The sequence below is a fragment of the Arachis hypogaea genome, chromosome 5, assembly GCF_003086295.3.
Source record: "Arachis hypogaea cultivar Tifrunner chromosome 5, arahy.Tifrunner.gnm2.J5K5, whole genome shotgun sequence".
Taxonomy (NCBI): domain Eukaryota; kingdom Viridiplantae; phylum Streptophyta; class Magnoliopsida; order Fabales; family Fabaceae; genus Arachis; species Arachis hypogaea.
Genome location: NC_092040.1, coordinates 105420144 through 105441876, shown reverse-complemented (window position 1 = coordinate 105441876; position 21733 = coordinate 105420144). Strand labels below are relative to the sequence as shown.

At 30.7% G+C, this 21733-nt stretch overlaps 2 protein-coding genes across 2 annotated transcripts; one reads left to right on the top strand and one right to left on the bottom strand.

The window, feature by feature from the left end:
• The first annotated feature begins 3660 nt into the window (after positions 1–3660).
• On the top strand, positions 3661–7506 carry LOC112802458 (protein KINESIN LIGHT CHAIN-RELATED 2). Its single transcript, XM_025845691.3, has 3 exons — positions 3661–4059; positions 4766–6723; positions 6866–7506. Exons 2-3 carry the CDS (start codon positions 4799–4801, stop codon positions 7077–7079), a joined length of 2139 nt encoding a protein of 712 aa, XP_025701476.1. The 5' UTR covers positions 3661–4059; positions 4766–4798; the 3' UTR covers positions 7080–7506.
• Positions 7507–8662: 1156 nt separating this feature from the next.
• LOC112802457 (GDSL esterase/lipase At3g27950) lies at positions 8663–11466 on the bottom strand. Its single transcript, XM_025845690.3, has 5 exons — positions 11059–11466; positions 10326–10526; positions 9980–10152; positions 9531–9801; positions 8663–9013 (listed from the first exon to the last, which is right to left on the bottom strand). Exons 1-5 carry the CDS (start codon positions 11324–11326, stop codon positions 8778–8780), a joined length of 1149 nt encoding a protein of 382 aa, XP_025701475.1. The 5' UTR covers positions 11327–11466; the 3' UTR covers positions 8663–8777.
• Between the last annotated feature and the right edge of the window lie 10267 nt (positions 11467–21733).

Genomic DNA, 21733 nt, shown 5'->3' with positions numbered 1-21733 from the left:
GGTATGTATAAATTCACTATAATAAATTCTCTCAATTTTTTTTAATTATTTGATGAAGCGTTGACTAATTCTTAAATCCAAATTAAGATAAACACTTATTTATATTTTGTGAGTCTTAATCCCACCATTTCATCAAAAACAATAATGTACATCATATATCACCTTGAAAATATCCCCACAAATAACCATAACAAACCTCCTTTGCCTATCTATCACTCAATCCAAAATTCTATTTGACTTGTCTTGATCTTTTCCACGAGACTCTTCCCAATAATTTTCTCTTTTTTTTTATTTAAAGAATTTATTTATCTTGTATTATAAGAGTACATATTAAAATTATAAATAAAATCTTTTTAATAAAAATATACAAAATTAAAATTTTAATATATTTATTTTATATTTATTAAAAAATTTAAATTTTTTTATTAATAATAAATTTATCATATTCTCTATATATTATGAGCAATATTATCTTAAAACCTTTTCTAAATGCACGTATGAAAGAAGCAAAAATATATTCCCTAGAAAATCCATACATGTTAAATCATGATCAATATGGGAATATAAACAACTTTTGGGGTTGTGAGGTGGGCCCGGGCCCCGGCCCGCAGCCACGGCTTGGTATGAGGGGTCCATCAATGGTGCTAACAAGTTACCAGCCTCAATGCAGCTGGATGTGGTCCATGTGGATACCGCATTCATACAAAATCCTCACCATTTACCAATCATTGCGTCCAGTGTATCCTTCAACTTTTGCCACGTGGCGGTTTCCGTGTGGGCATTTATGAAATCCAAAGTCACCGGCATGCATGTTAACATGCCAACTGATCTTTTCGCGTCGAAAAGCCGTTAAACCCGCCATCCCCCTATGGTCCTACGTTTCAACTGCAACAAGTTTTCTAATTTAAAAGTGATTTGCTTTTACAAGTTTGAAGAGAAGAAAACTTTCTAAACGTATAGCTTATATTATGTGTCAAGGTGTCTTTTTAATAGATTTTTAAATTAATCTAAAATAATTAATGCGTGAATATATAATTTTTATTTTTTAAAAGATTTAATTTTTTTTTTATTTTGAGTTTTTTGTTAAATTTGTTCGATTTCTTTTATACATTCTCTTTTTGCCTTTGATTTTTTCGATTTTCATAGTTTTTGAAATTAAGGATTAAAATTGTTTTGAAAATAATGAAATTTCAGAAATACACTCAAAAAATTATAGAAATGCACCCAAACAGTTATAGAAATAAACCAAATGATTACAGAAATACACCCAAAGGATTTAAGAAAGAGCAATGCTAGGGGGCCAGCAACATTTGTAATTGGTAGCCATCAACTAGCCATCAATGATGATTTGATGGTGTGAGATTTTATCCAATAGCTCACCTTTCTTTGCTGGTTACATGTTGGCCAAAATGCAATAAAATTGCTGGCCCATAGACTTTTTCTTTAAGAAATACATCTCACCGTATATTTCTTCTTAAAATCTTTTAATATTTTGCTGGTTAAGGATAAGGTACATGGCAGAGACAATTTAGAAAAACAGTAAAACAGTACCTTAAATAATGTTTTTTTGTTTTTTCTGGTGATTTTTTACGAAGATTTGTATCTTTTCTTCTTGATTTCTTCTACTCTTTGCAGAACCGTAGTTTGTTTCGAATGTCGCTTGAATTTTGACGGTTTGTGTTTTGATTGAGGAAGAAGAAGAAGAGTGCGGCATAATGAACGTGTTGTAAGGCATGTTTTTTTCTTGGACTTAGACCAATTTGTATAGCTTGTAAGTCAAAAATACTTGTATATGTAACAAGTCTCATTAAAATATTGTCAAAACTATTTATATTTATAAAAATTTGTCAACTTGTGTTCTAAATATATCATAAAAAATATTATAAAAATTATTTTTAAATTTTAATGCATTAAATATATCAAAAATATTAAAAAATTTTTATTATTATATTTTTAAAATATACTTTTATAACACAAATTAATTATCTATTTTATATTACTCTTAATTTTTTCCGTGTAATTTTATAAACATTATTGCGTTAAAATATCAAGGAGGCTTAGTAGTTTCTAGTACAAATTTGAAGTTATAAATTAAGGGGGGAAAAGGACCATCTAAGAACCAATAAGTAAATGTTAAAAAATTCCCCAAAAGCAAATCTGACACAAGAATTATGATCTTTTTAAACAAATTTATGAGCTTGTATATTTTCTTTGTACATTATCAAAGCTTTTAACGGCGATGTTGCCCAAAGTAATGCCACTCATCATCATATTTGTTTTGGGGTGCAAGAATGTGGGTCATCAAATTTGTGTTCTCACTTCTCAACTAACATAATCAGCTAATTATTAAGTACTTACCAATAATTAATCACTACAAGTAAGTATTATTTGGAATTCGCAAAATATACAGTCAACAATAATTATTGAAAAAGAATTTTATTTTCCAATGTACTATCTTTTTCTTGAACTAAATTATTTACGATATACATTTAATTTTAATAAACTAATAAAAATTTTATACGATCACATAATAAATATTTTTAGATAAATTTTTACATAATAAATTTAAAAATTAATTATTTTTACTAATTGTTTGTTAATACAAGATTTGGATGTCTATATAAAAAACTAAGGCATCTTTTAGGTAAATATTAGAAGGCTAACATAGGAAAAAAATTAATCAGAATTAACCCAAATAAATACAAGAAAAAATTGTTAGTTACTTAAGGGTGAATTTTGTTTGTGTTTTTATTTTTTATCTTTATTTTTAGTATTTTTGTTTTTTGAATTTTATGAAAAAAAAAAAGAGAAAACAATTTTATTTTCATCTTTTATTTTTTACAAAATTTTAAAAATAAAAAATAACAAAAATAAAATAAAAAAAACGATAAATAAGTCATTGATTTTTTATATTAAAAACAAATAAATTTTTGACTAACTGAAAATTAAAAAAACGTCCCTCACTTTTTAAAAAGTCAAACATTTAATAAATTTTTCTAAAAAACTTATTTGTTCTTATATATTTTAGATAAAAAAACTTAAATATTTTACATTTTAAAAAATAGAGACATTTTTGTATTTTTAATTGGATTTAGCAAACATGTACGGTAAGGGCACATAAAAAGCTTTACCACCAGCAAAATTTTTTAAATGTTTTCACTTAATGAATATAAAACAAATGTATTGAAAATTTAAATTTTTTATATGAATAATACTACACAACCAAATTTTTTTATGAGTTGAGTTTAATCAAGTTAAACAATAAGATTTGGAGTAGTATTATTCATAACTAATTTTATTAATGTTAGACCAACTTGATTAAACTTACTTAACAAAAAAGATTTAGATATATAATATTATTCTTTTTATATTTTCAATGAAAATTTTTTTATTTTGTAATTTTAACATGTACTTTTAATATACATAATATATAAATTTTTTTAATTATTAAAAACTTATGTATTTTTAAACTAAAAAGCTAGGACATATATATATATATATATATATATATATATATATATATATATATATATATATATATATATATATTGAAATAAAAATGCATACCAAAGGCATCTTTATTATTTATATACTATCTTAACTAAATGTACCGGCACTAAAATTCATATAATGAATAATGCAAAGTTTCTAAAGAAATTTACCTTGGGAAAAAGCAAAATGGAAAAAAGGAAAAAGATAATAATAATAATGAAACAGTTGACGTTGAAGAATGAAGAGGGAAAGAAAGAGTGGGAGAGTGGTCAACTTCCTGGTGTTGCTTCAGCATTCCAACTCCATGCTCTGCAAGCACAACACATGATGTTATCTAGAAAATCTCAATAATGTCACTTTCAATTCCAATTATACCCTCCCAATCTTCCCAAAACTCCCGGTAACTGCCACATACTCTCTTCTTCGTCTTCTTCAATACCCCCACATGTGTATATATAAATGCTTACCATTACAAATCATACCAGCTATGTATATTCCACATTGACCCCATTTCTCTTCATCTTGTAAATAAGCTTTTGCCTCTTTTTTCTTCAGAGAGTAATAAAGGTAACACTAACACCCCTATGTTCATTGATCATTACAATATGTTTTCTCTTTATCGTCGCTTTTGTGTATTGGGTTTTGTTTGTCAATGCTGAGAATGGAATTTCAGAAGCGCTTTTGTTCTTGTGTTGTAATGTTAGTGGAGAATCTCAGAAGAAACAATGTCACGCAATCAATTAATTTTATTTTAATTGCTGTTGGCTTCTTTTTTTCCCTTTTCTGTGTTGTGATTGATTCTAAAGTTTGATTCATTTCTCTTTTTCCCTTTTCTGTTTTTTTGTCCTTTCTTCTTACACAATTTTTCTAGTTTTATTCTAAATTCCATAACAAGTAATCAATGGTTGATTTTGAAGCATTTCTCTCTTTCTGCCTCTCTATCTGTGAAGTTAGTACTTGGCTCTTGATTTTTTTTTTTTTTATTCAGTTCTCAAAAAATCAATGTATGTAAGTAAATGTAATATGTCGCAAAGCTTATTCTGATTTCTTCTTCAGATTTTTGTTTCTTGTTTTCCTATTCTAAAATTTGAAGAATTTATTTATCTATATATTTGAGTTTAATTTTAATGTAGGGACAATATAAAATTGCATACTCTGTCATCCAATCAAAGTGTTGTTGTAAAATATAATTACTTTTGCTACTGTGATGACATATACTGATAGTGAATATAAATCAAAACATTGTTATTCATTTGATTTTTGTTCATGGCAGATTAAGTTGAGTGCTGATTGAATTGTTCTTCATATGCCTGGGTTAGCAATGGATGAGTTACATGTAAATAGTGCAAAAGAAGAACATAGTGGGAGTTACACACCCCACAAGGAAAACTTCAACAATCAACAAGCATCTCCAAGGAGCACACTGAGTCCAAGGAGCATTCAAAGTGACTCAATTGATTTGGCCATCGATGGTGTGGTGGACACCTCCATTGAGCAATTGTATCACAATGTCTGCGAGATGCGAAGCTCCGATCACTCACCGTCCAGAGCTAGTTTCTTCTCGTATGGAGAAGAGTCAAGGATTGATTCAGAGCTTTGCCATCTTGTTGGTGACATTGCAGGTTTGGACATCACAAAGAAGGTTGTCAGAGAGAACAATGAGGATTCCAATGGCAATGGCAATGCTAGTGGTAATGAATCCACAAAGAAGGAAAATAACCTCTCACCAAACTCAAAGGTCATTGAAGAATCAGAAAAATTGACTCGAGGAAGCAAGAAATTGCACGAGAGGCCGTCCAGGAAGGAGAGGGGTGCTAGAAAATCAAATGGTCTTTACCATATGAGGAGGTACAAGAGTCTTGGTTTAATGAAGGGGATTGAGGATCCTATTTCTGCTGGTTTAGATAATCCAGAATTGGGACCTTTCTTGCTTAAGCAAACAAGGGATTTGATTGCTTCGGGTGAGAATCCAAGGAAGGCTCTTGATTTGGCTCTTAGAGCCTTGAAATCATTTGAGACTTGTGCTATTGATGGAAAACCAAGTTTGGAAATGGTTATGTGCCTCCATGTCTTGGCATCAATATACTGTAATATGGGACAGTACAATGAGGCCATTCCAATTCTTGAGCGTTCGATTGAAATTCCGGTTTTGGAGGATGGCCAGGATCATGCACTAGCAAAATTTGCAGGTTGCATGCAATTGGGTGATACTTATGCAATAATGGGTCAGATTGAGAATTCTCTGCTGTTTTACACAGCAGGCCTAGAAATTCAAGGGCAAATCCTGGGGGAAACTGATCCAAGATATGGTGAGACATGCCGGTATGTAGCCGAGGCGCATGTTCAGGCATTGCAGTTTGATGAGGCTGAGAAGATTTGTCAGACAGCTCTTGAAATTCACAAGGGAAACAGTTCACCAGATTCACTTGAGGAAGCAGCCGATAGAAGACTAATGGGGCTTATTTGTGATTCAAAGGGTGACTATGAGGCTGCACTTGAGCACTATGTTCTTGCAAGCATGGCTATGTCAGCAAATGGCCATGAAGTAGATGTTGCCACCATTGATTGCAGCATTGGTGACGCGTATCTCTCTTTGGCGCGCTATGATGAGGCGGTATTCTCTTATCAAAAGGCACTTACTGTGTTCAAATCAACCAAAGGAGAGAACCATCCAACGGTTGGTTCAGTTTATGTCCGGTTAGCCGACCTGTATAACAAGATAGGAAAGTTCAAGGAATCAAAATCTTACTGCGAAAATGCGCTGAGAATCTATGGGAAGATCAAACCAGGGATCCCCTCAGAAGACATTGCTAGTGGTTTGATTGATGTTGCGGCGATATACCAATCAATGAATGATTTGGAGAAAGGGTTGAAGCTTTTGAAGAAGGCTTTGAAGATATATGGTAATGCACCTGGACAACAAAGCACTGTTGCAGGGATTGAGGCACAGATGGGGGTAATGTATTACATGCTAGGGAACTATGCTGATTCCTATAACATCTTTAAGAGTTCCATTGCCAAGTTTCGCGCAAGCGGAGAGAAGAAATCAGCTTTGTTTGGGATTGCTTTGAACCAAATGGGGCTTGCTTGCGTGCAGCGTTATGCTATAAATGAAGCCGCGGATTTGTTTGAAGAGGCTAGGACAATACTGGAAAAAGAGTATGGTCCATATCATCCAGACACCTTAGGTGTCTATAGCAATCTTGCAGGAACCTATGATGCAATGGGCAGGTACATATTCATGATTTTCTCAATTTCTTAATTTACTTGTTTTAACCTTATGCAAATACATTATAGTTTTAAGAATGTGGACATAATTTTCAGGCCTTAATTATTAATTACTAATACTTGTTTATGTCTAATGATTTTGCAGAGTGGATGATGCCATTGAGATTTTGGAATATGTAGTTGGAATGAGAGAAGAGAAGCTTGGAACAGCAAATCCTGATGTGGATGATGAGAAGCGTAGGTTGGCAGAGTTATTAAAAGAAGCAGGAAGGGCTCGGAACAGGAAAACAAGGAGGTCACTGGAAACTCTTCTTGATGCAAACTCACACCTCATAAAAGAAAATTTCATCAAGGTATAAATCATGCATGAAGCTGTATATATTATATAAGGTATTGAAATTAGCGGTTTGCTTTGTTTTTATCATTGTTCTCGGATAGAAATGTGTTATTTGTAACCTTTTTTATTTCATATACTGAGTTTGCACACATTCTTCCACCCTCAAATGAAGTGTGGAAATATGTGTGTCGGCTTAGTATAAGAAATAAAACAAACGAGTACAAATGACATTTTTCTGGCATATATGACCAACAAAGAAACCGAACAATAACAAAGTGGAAATATGCTCCACGTTCCAAATTTGTTCATTGCTCAAGCATTTTCACAGAAGTTTCTTCTGTATTTGTATTTTCTATAGTGCACAGGAAATTTATCTGTATTCATATATTCTTATTTGTATAACTGACTTTATAAAATGGTTGAAAATTCAATTTTTCTATGCAAAGAAATGTATGGTGGAACTTAATTTTCTATATGCTGGTATACCTAATGCTGTATTAGAAAATTCAGTCGCTTCTTACTGCGTTTGGAGCTGCTACCATATAATATTTTTATTTGTTTTCATGTCATAGTCATTAATCTTATGAATATGACTACATGAAAATGACATGACACTTCTAAGTTCTAACTGGAAAGTGATTGTCTTAACTCCTAAGTGACATCATAGGTCAAACAAAAACAAATATAATAATATATCAAACACTTGATGTGATTTTTTCAAGTGATTCATGGGATTTACTTAGGGTATAAACCATAACTGCTCACCGGTAGTTGGGATTTTGACATTTATTCAATGAGTTTTATTAGCCAGTTCTCCAAGAACATTTATCAAGGTTTTAAATATTTGGGTAATTGACACCACTAAATCAATTCAATTGCTTTCTAATATTAGTGTGATTGTCCTAAAAGCAAAAGTGCTACATGGATATCTGAATTTATATTGAAATTATGTAAATCGAAGTTTCGATGTAAATTCGGACATTCATATAATATTTTTGCTTTTAAAACAATTACGTAATATTAGAGAGTAGTTAATTTAGTGGTGTCAATCATCCTAAATATTTTTAAATTTTTAAAAATTTCTTTAACTAATATTCTTAAAAGTATTCTGTAACATAGATTTAATAATATTAACTACACATAAAAAATGAAATGCAACTGTTCAATTATGCAAATTTGACTGAACAAATTAAACCATTACAATGACTTAACAATAATTGATATTTTCAAATAGAAAAGTATAGGTAGACAATGAAAATACTAAATAATGTGAACAATGGATATATCGGATGTTCATTTCAGTATGTGTGTGCGGATAGTTATCTTACCTAATATTAAGATTAGGTGGGTAATTTAGGAGTGTAGTGCGTTTTTACTTTATTGGGCTAATTTGTGAGTAATTTGGGAGTATAGTGTATTTTTACTTTATTGGACTAATTTTAGAGCCCATTGTTCACATTGTTCACAAAAAGTCATTATCTAATGTTTACCTAGCAAAGTCCACCAAATATTAAAGTTACATTTGCTTTTTCTTCTTTTTCTTTTTCTTTTTTCTTACATAAATTATGATATATGCTTGTACTCATTTGCACAACTCCTTAATAGTTTAACTAATCGTAAACCTTAGAAACTTCTTTATTAGCCTACCAACTTGAAAATCCACATAATATGTAGGACTCAAATATTGTTAACCAGATTCCGTTGGGTATAACTCAGATTCTCAGAAACAAGCCTGCCCAATTGGAATTGGTGGATCAGAGAAGGAGCCATAGAGAATGCGTTTAGCAATCCATTGATTTGCTGCTTGAGAGTAATGTATGCCATCCCAACTAACATGTTGAGAAGGATTTTTGCATGGATTCCCATAAACTGTGCCATTCACTACAGCTTTCTTCCCACAATTTATATGGTAACCATAGAAGCTACCACAACAGAACTCTAATGGAGGAACAAAACCTGCCACAAAAGCAAGAACAAAAGTTAAACTTTAAACATATAGTGAACTGTCAATTTAGCCCTTAAAAATTTGAAATGCTGAAAGTTCAGTTCTTAAAGGAAGAATATTAACCCATGATACCCAAAAGATATACTTCATAGACAATTGGGCCGAATCGGCTTAGGGAAATTGATTAAACAAAATATTTCAGCTCAGATGGTAATCCATGTGTCTCTTAATACGCTGTACTCGGGTTCGAACGTTGGTGAATGCACTAAATATTGAAAAGGAACCCTTTAGTGTTGTGTGGGTGAGTGTGTAGTGTGGGTGTGTTGTGATACCTAGGATTGGGGATTGTCCAATTTATCTGACCCAAATATATATATATATATATATATATATATATATATATATATATATATATATATCTTTTGGGTACCATATTGTCGATCTTGCAAGGCCAAATTTGGTGGTTTGTTAGTAATTTGAAGATAATCGAAACACTATATACTACTAAATTAAGTGTTCTTTTACAACCTTGGCTCTTTGCAGTGCTGATTAATTGGTATTTTGCTTTGAACACATCAACATATGTGAATTTAGCTAGAGGGAGCTTTTTCCTTAGCTGAAATACTTGGTTCTTGAGTTGCCTGTTAAATTCCAAAGCAAGCTCATTGTGAGGTTTTACACATCCATTTGCATCAATGTTACCCTTCTTAGGCTCATAGTAAATGTAACTGTATGGTAAGCATCCAATTGGACCTGTGTTATGAATCCAGAACACTCTTGCCCCTTCATTGTATAGTTGCTACAAACATAATAATCAATGCAAAATTTTAAGTCCTCAAAAAACCAAATCGCTATAACGATAATGACTCGAATGCATTAAGTTGAAGTTAGTGTTCTTTACACGAAGATAATCTAATAATATAGATTTAATATAGTTTGTTGATATAAAATTATATTTAAATTTATGGTTCCCTTACTTGAGCTGATTGGGAGTATTGGCTCAAGATATGAGGAATAGACCTTCTAACTTGTTCCATTGAACCATGTTGAATTCCAAAGGCAAGGTCATTTTGTCCAATATCAATGGTGTATATTGCCTTGGAGAATTCCTCAGGCCTTGGAAGACCACTTTTCAAAGGTGGATCTGTCCCTGGAATATTGAAAATAAATAAACAAGTGTCACTATCATAATAACGAAGCACCATTCTACTACTACCATTTTCAAAAAAAAAGAAAGTTTTTATTTCATTTCCTTTATAGGGGCACTGGCATTGTGACATAAAACATGAAACGAAAAATGGCATAGGGATGAGAAAATGAAACCGTTGTCAGAGAGCTGATTGAAGAGAATGTTGGTATGTGACTTGAACTGTATGAACTGAGAAACTTGAAGGCCAAGATGGAAAGGACTATAACCACCCGGAAGAATTGAAGAACCTCCTGTTGCAAAGTTTGCCCCATGCCTATAATTTGACCCAACCGAGTTCAAATATGCACTTACGTATGGAAGCTTCAATTCTTCAGCTGCATATATTCATACCCAAAATAAATAAATATTTATGACAAAAAGGAATGCTTAACATTTCCAACATCTACAAAGTCCAATCACGCGTGCACCAAAATAGTTCTCAAGATCCTAATTGCAGCAATTATGTCTCTGAGACTAGCAAAAATGTACCATATTAGTTTTTAATGGTGTGATGAGTTATTTACTGAAAAAGAATTGAGATTCTAATATAGTGTACTTCTGCTAATTTCAGAATACAATTGATGCAACTGAGATTTCAAAAACTATTTTAGTACAAGCAGCCAATCCTAGAGATTACTTTGAGACTAAAGCGGTTAGGGAGAGATCGAACATTAATTGCAGGGATTATGGATTGAGATGTTAAATCTATCGAGTCTCTTACGATTTATGTTGATTAAATAAAACTAGCAACCCACAAATTAAGGATTAATGACTTAAAAAAGGAAACACACATTATAGAAAAGTAAAGCTGACCCAAGACTTATGAAGATGAAATCTGAGAAGGGATGAGAAGTGGTTCGGGCTTACTTATGAAATCGATGATGAGACGGCCATCGGAGGCTCTTCCTGAGAGAGTGCCAAAGAAGGTTTCACCATTGGGAGGTTGAACACTAGTAAATGCTGCAGATACGGCTCCAGTGTCTGAGTTTGAGTCCCCAAAGTTGTATATTGCAGGGAACCAACACTTATTATTGTTTCCACCACCTAAGGCTTCTTGAACCAATGACCATGATGATAACACACACAGAGTCAAACACAAATGCCTTGTTACATGTTTGCTTCTCCTACAATCCATGGTTCAAGGCTTTTTATCTTATGGAATGTGTACTCTGTCCTCTGTGTTTTGCTCTGCTGCCACTAATATGTAAGTGTGCTTCCTCAAACTCCAAGGAGGCAGTGAAACTCTTGTGATAATTGCAAATAATGTGTTATATCACTGTTCACCGACATGATTATTTTTTATATAAATATAATGTCACGGTGAAAATAGTTTGTAAGAATAACTGGATTCGATCTTGTTTATGCTTATTTTACAGTTGCTGCAACTTTACGCTTTTGACGAAACAAATTAATCATGATGTTTGTTTTAATTTTCCAAAACATACACATATATATTGACATGTAAACTTGAATATGGAGCAATAAAATGTTTATGGAAGACCAGTTTTTGACCAGTTGGAACTGGAATTATTCTGTACCATAATGGATTTTCTTGCATGAAAATTTTCAGCTTATATGGTTGTCTTAATTTTTTATTATTGACACCAAAAAGGTAGAGGTAACATTCAACCTCATTACATAAAAAACAAAAAAACAAAACAAAACAAAGCTGTAGTCTACAACAAAAATTATTTTCAGTATTTTTTACTAGGTGTAAAAATTTCTTATATTGGATTTTTCATAACCTTCACATATATGTTGCTTATCATCCGAATTCCGAATGTTAAAAACCTAACACTAATAAGAATCCTCACTTTTATCATATGTGAAAATTGTAGGGACCATTATTAATTATAATTTTCTAGTTTGTTTCATGATTTGCTGGTTAATATTTTGAGCAAAAAAGTTAAATAGAATCTTCTTTTTTGTACACCGGACCGCAGAATCTAGTAACGGGAAAGGCACAAACAACTTTTAGGGTCTGTTTTATGGAGCTTTCTAGTATGGGAAAAAAGTATATTTGGAACTTTTAGTAAATTTTTTGAAGAGAAATTAAGATTAATAGATAGGAACTTAAGATTAAATTAAGTCTTTCTATTATATCTTGTGTAAAATGTATATAACAGAGTTATATTTTAGTATTTTATTTGGTTCAAATTTAATATAAAGATAATAAAAATATTTATTAGTTATAAAAAATATTGTTAAAATTTCAATAATTATTTTTAAAAATTTTAGTCACTTATTTTTTTAATTTTTGAAAATAATGAAAAGGCTAAAATTTTGTAGCTTGAACTGAAATTTTAATTTCAATTTCTAACTATTAAACACAATACTAAATTTTAATCCTCTATTTTTAATTTTAGTCTCTATAAAAAAACACTACCTTAATACATGGATGCTTTAACAATTTAAAAAAATGAGAGAATGTTTTGTGAATATAAGCTTTTTGGAAAAATCTTCCGCCATGGACACTTTGTTGATTGTCGCATTTATGTGTTGGATACATTTCGGATACGGTACTTATTGATATTTGTTTAACACACGTGTTTGTTGTTTAATAAAAAAAAAAAATTAGATACGCTTGGATATACTTAAATATTACCAAATGTTAGTATGTCCAACTTTATTTTTAACATATATTTTTGAAAAAAAAATTAGTATATATTATTATCTATTAGTCATATATTAAAAAAGAGCTAAAGATAATTTCTAGATTCATTCTTAGTCCTATAGGTTTCTAAATTCATTGTTATTCCTCTTTTTTCATATGTTTTATTATTTATTTTTTACACCTTAACGTCCTATTAAATTTATCAAATATTACAAAAAATAAAATCAATGTCAATTCTATCTTAAGATCTCATTAAAATTATGAAATGTTACACCTAATAAAGGTCCACTAAAATCAATGTAAATTTCACTTTAAATTCCCATTAAAATTATGAAACGTTATACCTAATAAAATTTAATGTACAAGAAAAAATTAATTTGTTTTTAAGATCCCACTAAATGATCAAATGTTACAAGAAATAAGAAATAAACGTATAAATTCTTTTAAGTTTCTACTAAAGTTAGGATAACCAATCTATTTTAAATGTAATTAATTGTAATATTAGTTTTAAAATGTAACTAAATAGGTTTTTAAATATAATTAAAAATAACATAATTATATATTATATAATTATATATTACAACGATAATAATTACAATAGTCATTTTAACAGTCACAAATAACAAAGAATAATATAAATATATGTACATCTAAATACATATTTTAATTTTTTTTATGTAATAAGATATTATAACGGTAACTATAACGATCACAAATAACAACTTTTATCTTTACATTATGCCATAAAATTCTCATTGTATTTTTATCTACTCATAATAACCTATCTTTATATAATATTATAATATTCATTTTTAACCTTAATTTTTTATATTCTCTTACCCTTTATTTTTATATAGGTTACACTATTATTTTCAATGCTAATGTTAATTTTTTTTAGGGTTAAGTACTTTTTTCGTTTTTAAGGTTTGGGGTGAAATTCAAATTCGTCCCCGACTTTTTTTTTGTTATTAAAATCATCCCCAACACTCAGAAATGCTTTAAAATCATCATTCCCTCCATTAAACAAAATTTTCGGACACATTGTTACTGGTAGTTGAAGCATTTAATAGCTAAATTTTTTTTTCTTTTTTTAAAATTTTTTTCTTTTTTCTATAACTGGTAGTTGAAGCATTTAATCAAAATCTCACCCCCAACCAACGTAATCGAGCGGCTGCTAGGGTTCGCAGAGCTGGGTGGAGCCATGGCTGCTGAGAGCTCACGGTCATCTCGTAGTCGGTCATCTGCGCAGAAGAGGGAGCTTCTCTATGGACATGGTGAGAGACTCGTGCTAAGAATTTCGGAAACAACGAACAACTCTGGGTGACGATTTTGGGGCTTTGTCTACTATGAGGTTCGTTTCTTAAATTTTTGTTCGTGATTGATGGCAATGTTTTCTTTTTTCTGGGTACTGACTCTGGTGGGATGCTATAGATTAAAGAAGAGTGTGAGTTCTTCTAATGGACAGACCCAGAAGCAGAGAGTGAAGATCCGCAGAGTGCAAGGATGAAGAGGAAAGTTGCGGCCCTGAAAGCAAAAGTGAGGGACATTAAGTAGAAGTTCAAGGTTGCTGCAGTGTTGGGCACGGTTGGATGGATTAGTTTATTTTTGTTCTAGTTGAATCAGAAGCAGGGGCTACCTTGTGTAATGCCACTGAATATGCCTAATGAAATTAAGGGAGAATATAGGGCTCTTTTTGGATTTGTTTGAATGAATCTGAGTTTTGTAAACTGAGTTGTATTGTGTTAATGAGAATATGCTGCTGTGAGTGGGCAGAGTCTGTGTTAATGAGTTTAGTTTAAGATGTTGGTGATTAATTATGTAAGTGAATTGTTGTATCTGTAATTTGACAAGAAATTGGAAAGGAAAATGTATCTGTTAGCCTGAAATTGATATTAAAGAGTTCTGTTAACAAATTTTATCTATATGAACTGACATTAGGGTGTCTACCAATTGTCTCAGCACCAAAATTATCAATTAGCAGCTCGAGAAATCACTTCCAGATGTCTTTAGTCTCTGACTCCACAACGGCATACGCGATTGGAAGTATTTGATCATTAGGATCCCAACCTATCGTAGTCAACAGCTGCCCTCCTTGAGGTATCTTCAGAAAACAACCATCCAACCCAATAAACCTCCTACACGACAGAAAGCTCTTTTTGCAAGAAGCTAGACATACATATACCCTTTGAAATATGCATAAATTGTTTAACCCATCATGCTGTTCCTCAACCTCAAAATTAGAGGACCTCTGTACCTTGAGTGTCACTGATGACCCTGGATTAGCCCGTAGCAGCTCCGAACAGTAGTCAGTAATCCTCTTATATTACTTCTGGTAAGTTCCTTGTATCTCATCCAATGCTGTAAGGCCCACATCGGTTGGGGAGGAGAACGAAGCATGCCTTATAAGGGTGTGGATACCTCTTCCTAGCATGACGCGTTTTGACAATTGAGTGTGGGGGGTTTCGGCTAGCATCCCTATCGTCAAAGGCAAAATTGTGAGGCCTTGTGTGCCAAAGCGGACAATATCGTACTAACGGGTGGTCTGGGCTGTTACAAATGCAGCTTGTCTAGACCTAGCTGCCATTGATGTTGTCACAGTCAGATTCCACTTTCTTTGTGCATTGTTCACCAGGTCCTTTATCTTGATCTTTGGGTTATGTTCCACTTTCTTCTTAAATACTCTACCCGGCCAAGCAGTATGTATTATCCCAACTCTATGTGACTGGGCACAAGTATGCTTAAGGTTCATTGACCTAAGCTGCTAAGTCTCTTCTTCACTCATTTTTGCTGCATATAACCAAAATGGACAACCCGGCTGACAAACAGCCCTCACTCTAACCAAGTCAAGCTTGGCATACCTAATTCCCCTTCTTGTTTGCACTGCATATGTTATTACAGTGTCTTTGAATTCCTCTCTTGAAGCATATACAGTTCCAACCTCCCATTTATAACTCATCATGTCTTTAACATCTTTATGAATCGGATACTGAGTAGCTTCATCATTATCATCATTCTATCTGTCCTTCTTATCTGAACCACCTTCAACTTCATAATCCAAATCCACTTCATCACTATTGAAGCCTTCCTCATTACTGAAATCACCTTTCACAACCCCTTTGCCTTTATCAACCCGATCACCATCCGTAGCACCTCTAAGTTCCTCAAACCCACTCTCATCATCGTACTCCTTTTCACTATCTGTAAACTAAACATTATCTGCACTGTCAACCTCAAGATCAGATGGAATAAACTCCTCATCACCGCTATCATCGTCACTGTTCGATTCAACCCATGCATTTTCAGCCTCTACATCCGGGTACAATTTATCTCCTTCATTAACCTGCTCCGCATTGTCCCTTTCCACCTGTTGACCCTATTTACCCTCAAAAACCACCAACTGATTCCTAGTATTTTTTTTTGTTTGGCCCTGTTCACCCTATCCTCCAACATCAATATACCCTACTTCAAGAATACCTTCAGCATCCTCAACCTTATGCACCACAAAAAGCTCAACATTACTCCTCAGCTTTGCTATTCTATACATATCAAGTGCATCTCTGTCACCCGTAAATAACTTCAGATCCTTCTCTAACCACTCAGAACTTGGATTCTTATACTACAAAGCTGAAATATTTTCTTTTCTATACCCAAATTGTCTCACCTCAGCATATATCTCAAATACAGACCAGCACTCTCAACATCTTCGATCAATGTCTTTTCTTCCCCTATATACTTCAATATTCCATTGTCATATCCAAATCGACCCCTATTGTAGACACTCAGGTTAAATGTTTCCATCCCTAAAACGAAAAAACAAAAAACCATAAATCAAACCCTACCAGTTTTTGGAAACTACCGAAACCAATGGTGCATACATACCTGATTCGAGATGACTACAGCGGAATGACCTCCTCCCACACTCTTGCCAACGCAATTCAAATGCTATAATGCTACTTCTCAGGTGACGACGAACCTTTGTTAGGGCATCATTGAAGGTGAAAAATCAGTTTCCAAGTGTGCAACATAAATTAGACACTGAAGCCCTTTCACGGGAAGAAAACGAAGCGTTAAATGCTTCAGGGGCAAAAGTGTCCGAAAATTTTGTTTAATGGAGGGAGGATGATTTTAAAGCGTTTTTGAGCGTTGGAGATAATTTTAATAACAAAAAAAGGTCGATGACGAATTTGATTTTCGTCCCAGACCTTAAGGACGAAAAAAGTACTTAACCCTTTTTCTTAATAGATATAAATTTAATTAAAAACTAATTTCTTCTCTTCTTCTTTCATACTCATCACTCATTCTTATATTTATTATATAAATCAACATTCACTTCACACATTTTTTTATCTCCTCTCTCATAATCTCATACCTCTTTCTTTTTTTCCTTCTCCCTCTCAATTCTTGCTAATTTTTTGCACAACTAGAATTTAGTTGATAACCATAGTTTTTATTTTTATTTTTTTAATTTGCTAAACGTATATATTAGGTGATTGTATTCATTAGTTTTTCTATTTTTTTATGTAATTGTATTCATGAGTTATATATTGTCCTTGTGGCCTGTATATTAATTCTTTTTCCTTTCAACAATTTACATTTTTTAAATATCATTTAGTTGTAATAATATAATTAAAAATACATGTTGTCATGTTTCATGAAAAATAAAATTAAAAAATTAGATATCATTTTTAATTATTAAAATATTAATAATATTCATATTGTATTTTATCTAATAGTTTTATCATTGTACTATAATATTTAAATATAAACTAAAAAATAAACAAAATTAACTATTTAAAAAATAAAAAAAATAATTATATAAAATTGGATAAATAAACTTCAATTGAATTTTTTTTATTACTTATTATAATATATATTAAAAGAGAGCACTAGTTTCACAATAATTCTTAAACATTTGATTTCATTCTATGTTACCACATAAGATTTTTTTTCTCTCAAAAAATATAATATTTATTATTTATTTTTATTATTTTTTAAAATTTTTTAAAAATTATTTTATTAATAATATTTTTTTAATATTTTTTTTCATCGGCGGTTGAATTTTTCGATCCCAAATTTTGATAGTTAACCCTATTTATTAATATGGGATTAACTTTACGAGAAAAAATGTGTAGAATAAAATGCCACAGCCAATATAATAGTAAACAAAATTCACTTTCAGTATATAAATACATAGTTTCATAGGAGTAAATAATAATTAAATTATTAATATAAAAAATTATGTCATTTGAATTATAGTTTATAAGTAAATATATTTATATGATTACACTTATTTATTTTAAAAAAATAATATAATTATATATTAAAAATAATTAAACAAATAATAAATATATCCTTAAATAAATTCCCAACCACAACTCACTTGCAATTTTAAACACTTGTGAAGAAATTTTGTATTTAATAAAAAAATTTAGAATACAATTTCATTCTTAACTATTAATATAGCATCTTTGGCCTCGTCTTTAAAGGTCTAAATTTTAAGTTTCCCACTATAGCCAAATTCATGTTTCATTGTAAGCTAAGGAATATTATAATGACAAATAATTGATCATTTCATTATACAGAATGCATATTGTAGCGGAGTTTCAACTTTTAGAAAGAACTACTTCAATAAAGACATCTAAAATATTTTTTTAATTTTTTAATAATTAAAATTTATCATATGTAATCGATTGAATCATATTATTTTTGTCAAAATTAGGTCAGATAAATTAATTTGATAAAAAAATAGTGAATCAAATTTTAAATCGATCTAAATTAATATTATTTTTATAAAAAATAATTACAATACTCCTATTATAAAAAATTACTAAATGCTCTTATTATATATTAATTTTGAGAATTCTAAATTGTAGCTCTTTTCTTTTCTGTCGTCGTAGGGTTAGGATTTAGAGATTTCAAAATTATATATAATAGAAGTATTTTAGTTATTTTTTATAATAGAAATATTATAGTCATTTTTTATAAAAAAAATATCAATTCAAAATTTAATTTATTAATTTTTTGGGTAAACTGATTTGTTGGATCTAATTTTAATAGAAATAACATAGTTTAATTGATTATATGTGTTAAATTTTAAATTTTAAAAAATATCTTAAAAAAATATTTTTGACATCTTTATCTAAAGACTCTCTTTTAGGGACTAACATAAAAAATTAAAAAATTAAATTAAAAAAGAGCTAAATTACAAAATTAAAAGACTTCATAAGTAAAAGAGCTTCGCCCCCTGGCTGTAATGATGAGTTACTCAATAACATTAGGTTCGAGATATATTCCTGAATTATAAGTTGCACTTTTGTTTCCTAGAAGTGTCTATATATACTACAGTATTTTTTTGGTGACTATATACTAAAGTATTTTAGCGGTGCACACGAGTAATTATAATAAATAAAATATCTAATATAATATATTAATTGAAAAAATTATAGGATATTAATTTTTCTCTACTTTTATATGGAAATCATATTATCTACTATATAAGTTGTTAGAATTTGGTTGAATTTGTCTTACATTATTTAGGATAGCAAATAGAATAGGTGGTCTAAGCTATAAATATAAGACTAAGTTTTTCATAATTTTTGCACCAATCAAAAACACTTAAAGCTTGTATTTGACTTTTTTTTTCTCTATACCTTTTGATTAGAGAATATTGTGAGGTGTAGTTAAATATTTGCTTTGAAAGTGTGGGTGTACTGGGGTGTCGGTATTAGGGAGAAAGAAGTCTATGTGTTGTAATAATTTTTACATAGTGATATTTTCTGGTTGTCATTTGGCAACGGCCGTGGTTTTTTCTCCAGTAATTAGAGTTTTCACGTTAAATTCTTGTGTTGTGATTGTGTCTATTTTATTTCTCTGTGAACACTACAAGAAAATGGCCGATTAGCTACCACAAAAAGAGTCATAAAATCATCGCTAATCTAACGCAAAATATAATTTGTGACAGATTAGCTACCGCCTAGCAACTAATGCTTTCCTCGCTAATTACAAGTCGCAGATCAGTGAGGCAAACACAACAGTCGCTAATTCATCGGAAAATTTTTTAACTACCGATTAGATAGTCGCAAATCAATCACTAAAGTAAAAGCTAATTCCATAGAAGAAATTGACTAAACGGTAGTCGCTAATTAGCGACAAACTCTACTATAGCAGACTCATCGCTGAATGCAAGCTAACTTCGTAGACAAAATAGAAAGATTAGTTGATGCTAATTAGTGAGAAATTTTTCTAGACCTAACTCGTCGCAAGTTGTCCGCTAATATAGTCGCAAATCTGTCACATTTTATAGCAAATCTATAGCTAATCATTGAAAATCTTTAATCAAATTTGTAGGAATTTTGTCGCTAAATCAAAGCTATTCAAAATGATAAAGTAGAGTTACGAAATAGTCGCTAATTTTCTAAGAAATAATATATAGTCAATTAGTTGCAATACTATCGCAAAATATCATCGCAAATTCCTTTTAAAATAATAACAAATCAATAGGTATCTCACAAATATTTCAATCGCAATAGAGTCTTTAATTTACCACCATCATCAATAGCGAGTAGTGTCGCTATACTAAAATAAACCTCATATTTTTTTTATTTTTGTCATTGAACTAAAAAAATTATATCACATACAAAATAAATGAGTTTATCGAAATTATACATATTTAAAAAAGTTCAAACCATGTTTCAAGAAATTATGTATTGAAACTTAACCTGATAATAACCAAGCTTTTGGGCTTGATCAAATGCCTACTTTATCTTTTCAATAACTCTCAATAACATGACTTAATTAGTAAACTAACAAAGAAAAAAGCTCACTTATAATATAATGTAAAAGTAAGTATTCACTCACATTTTTTGAGATGTTTCAAATTGGCTAAACAAATGTGTTCCTGCTTCTATAAAATTCATTATACATTACACATCTCAATTCCTCATTGCATATTGAAAATTAAAAAAAAATAAAAAATACAAACACCTAAAACTTGGCATATCAATTACACAAATAATATGTCCATCAATTTCACCTTCAGTTTCACCAATATTGTCATTTATACTGGGATCAAACTGCAAAATATCACAGAAAAATAACATCGGTAAATAATAACACATCAGTTAATCAAAATAAAAATAGAATAATAATAAATTAAACGCAAAAAATAGTAGCTATCAGAACAGCAATGAAGATAAAAAAAATTAAAAGCAAGAACAAAAAATAATAGAATCAATAAATTAAAATAAAAGCCTAACAAATTCAAAAAAAAAATAACAGTAAAAGCAACCAACAGTGAAGAATAACAAATTAAAAATTAACAAATGAAAAGTTAGCAACAACAAAGAACAACAAATTAAGAACAGAAAATCAAGAACAAATAAACAATAGCAAGAAGCCAAGAACAACAAATAAATATCAGTAAAGAACAACAAACTATAGCAAGAACAGAGAAAACCAATAGTAGAACAAAATCAATTGTCTTGAATTAATTAATTAATTGATTGATTAATCAATAAAGACCCAATAATCAAGCTAAAGTCAAAATCAAATGAAATCACTATACCCCTAATAATAATCAAGCTAAGTAAGGTAAAAAAAAAAGTAAATAATTTAATTTCCATTTAAAATTACAAACCTTGCTACATCGCAGGCAAGTAGAACTTCTGGAGTTTGTCTTGTCTCTAGAGTCATATTAGCGAGATTAAGGAATAGCTCTGCAAGTTCAACCAAGGATAACTTACTTATTTTCTTAGGTTTTTCTATTGCCAATGAAACATTAAAGATAAGAGCACAACAAAGAATTTATATGCACTAAGAAACCTCTCAACATAGGGCTGATCTAGCAGAAAAAGTAGATAATCAATTGTCTTCTGCATTATGGGCATTGGTAGAATCAAGCTTGCTTCCCTCTCTGCTGTCCTAGTATAT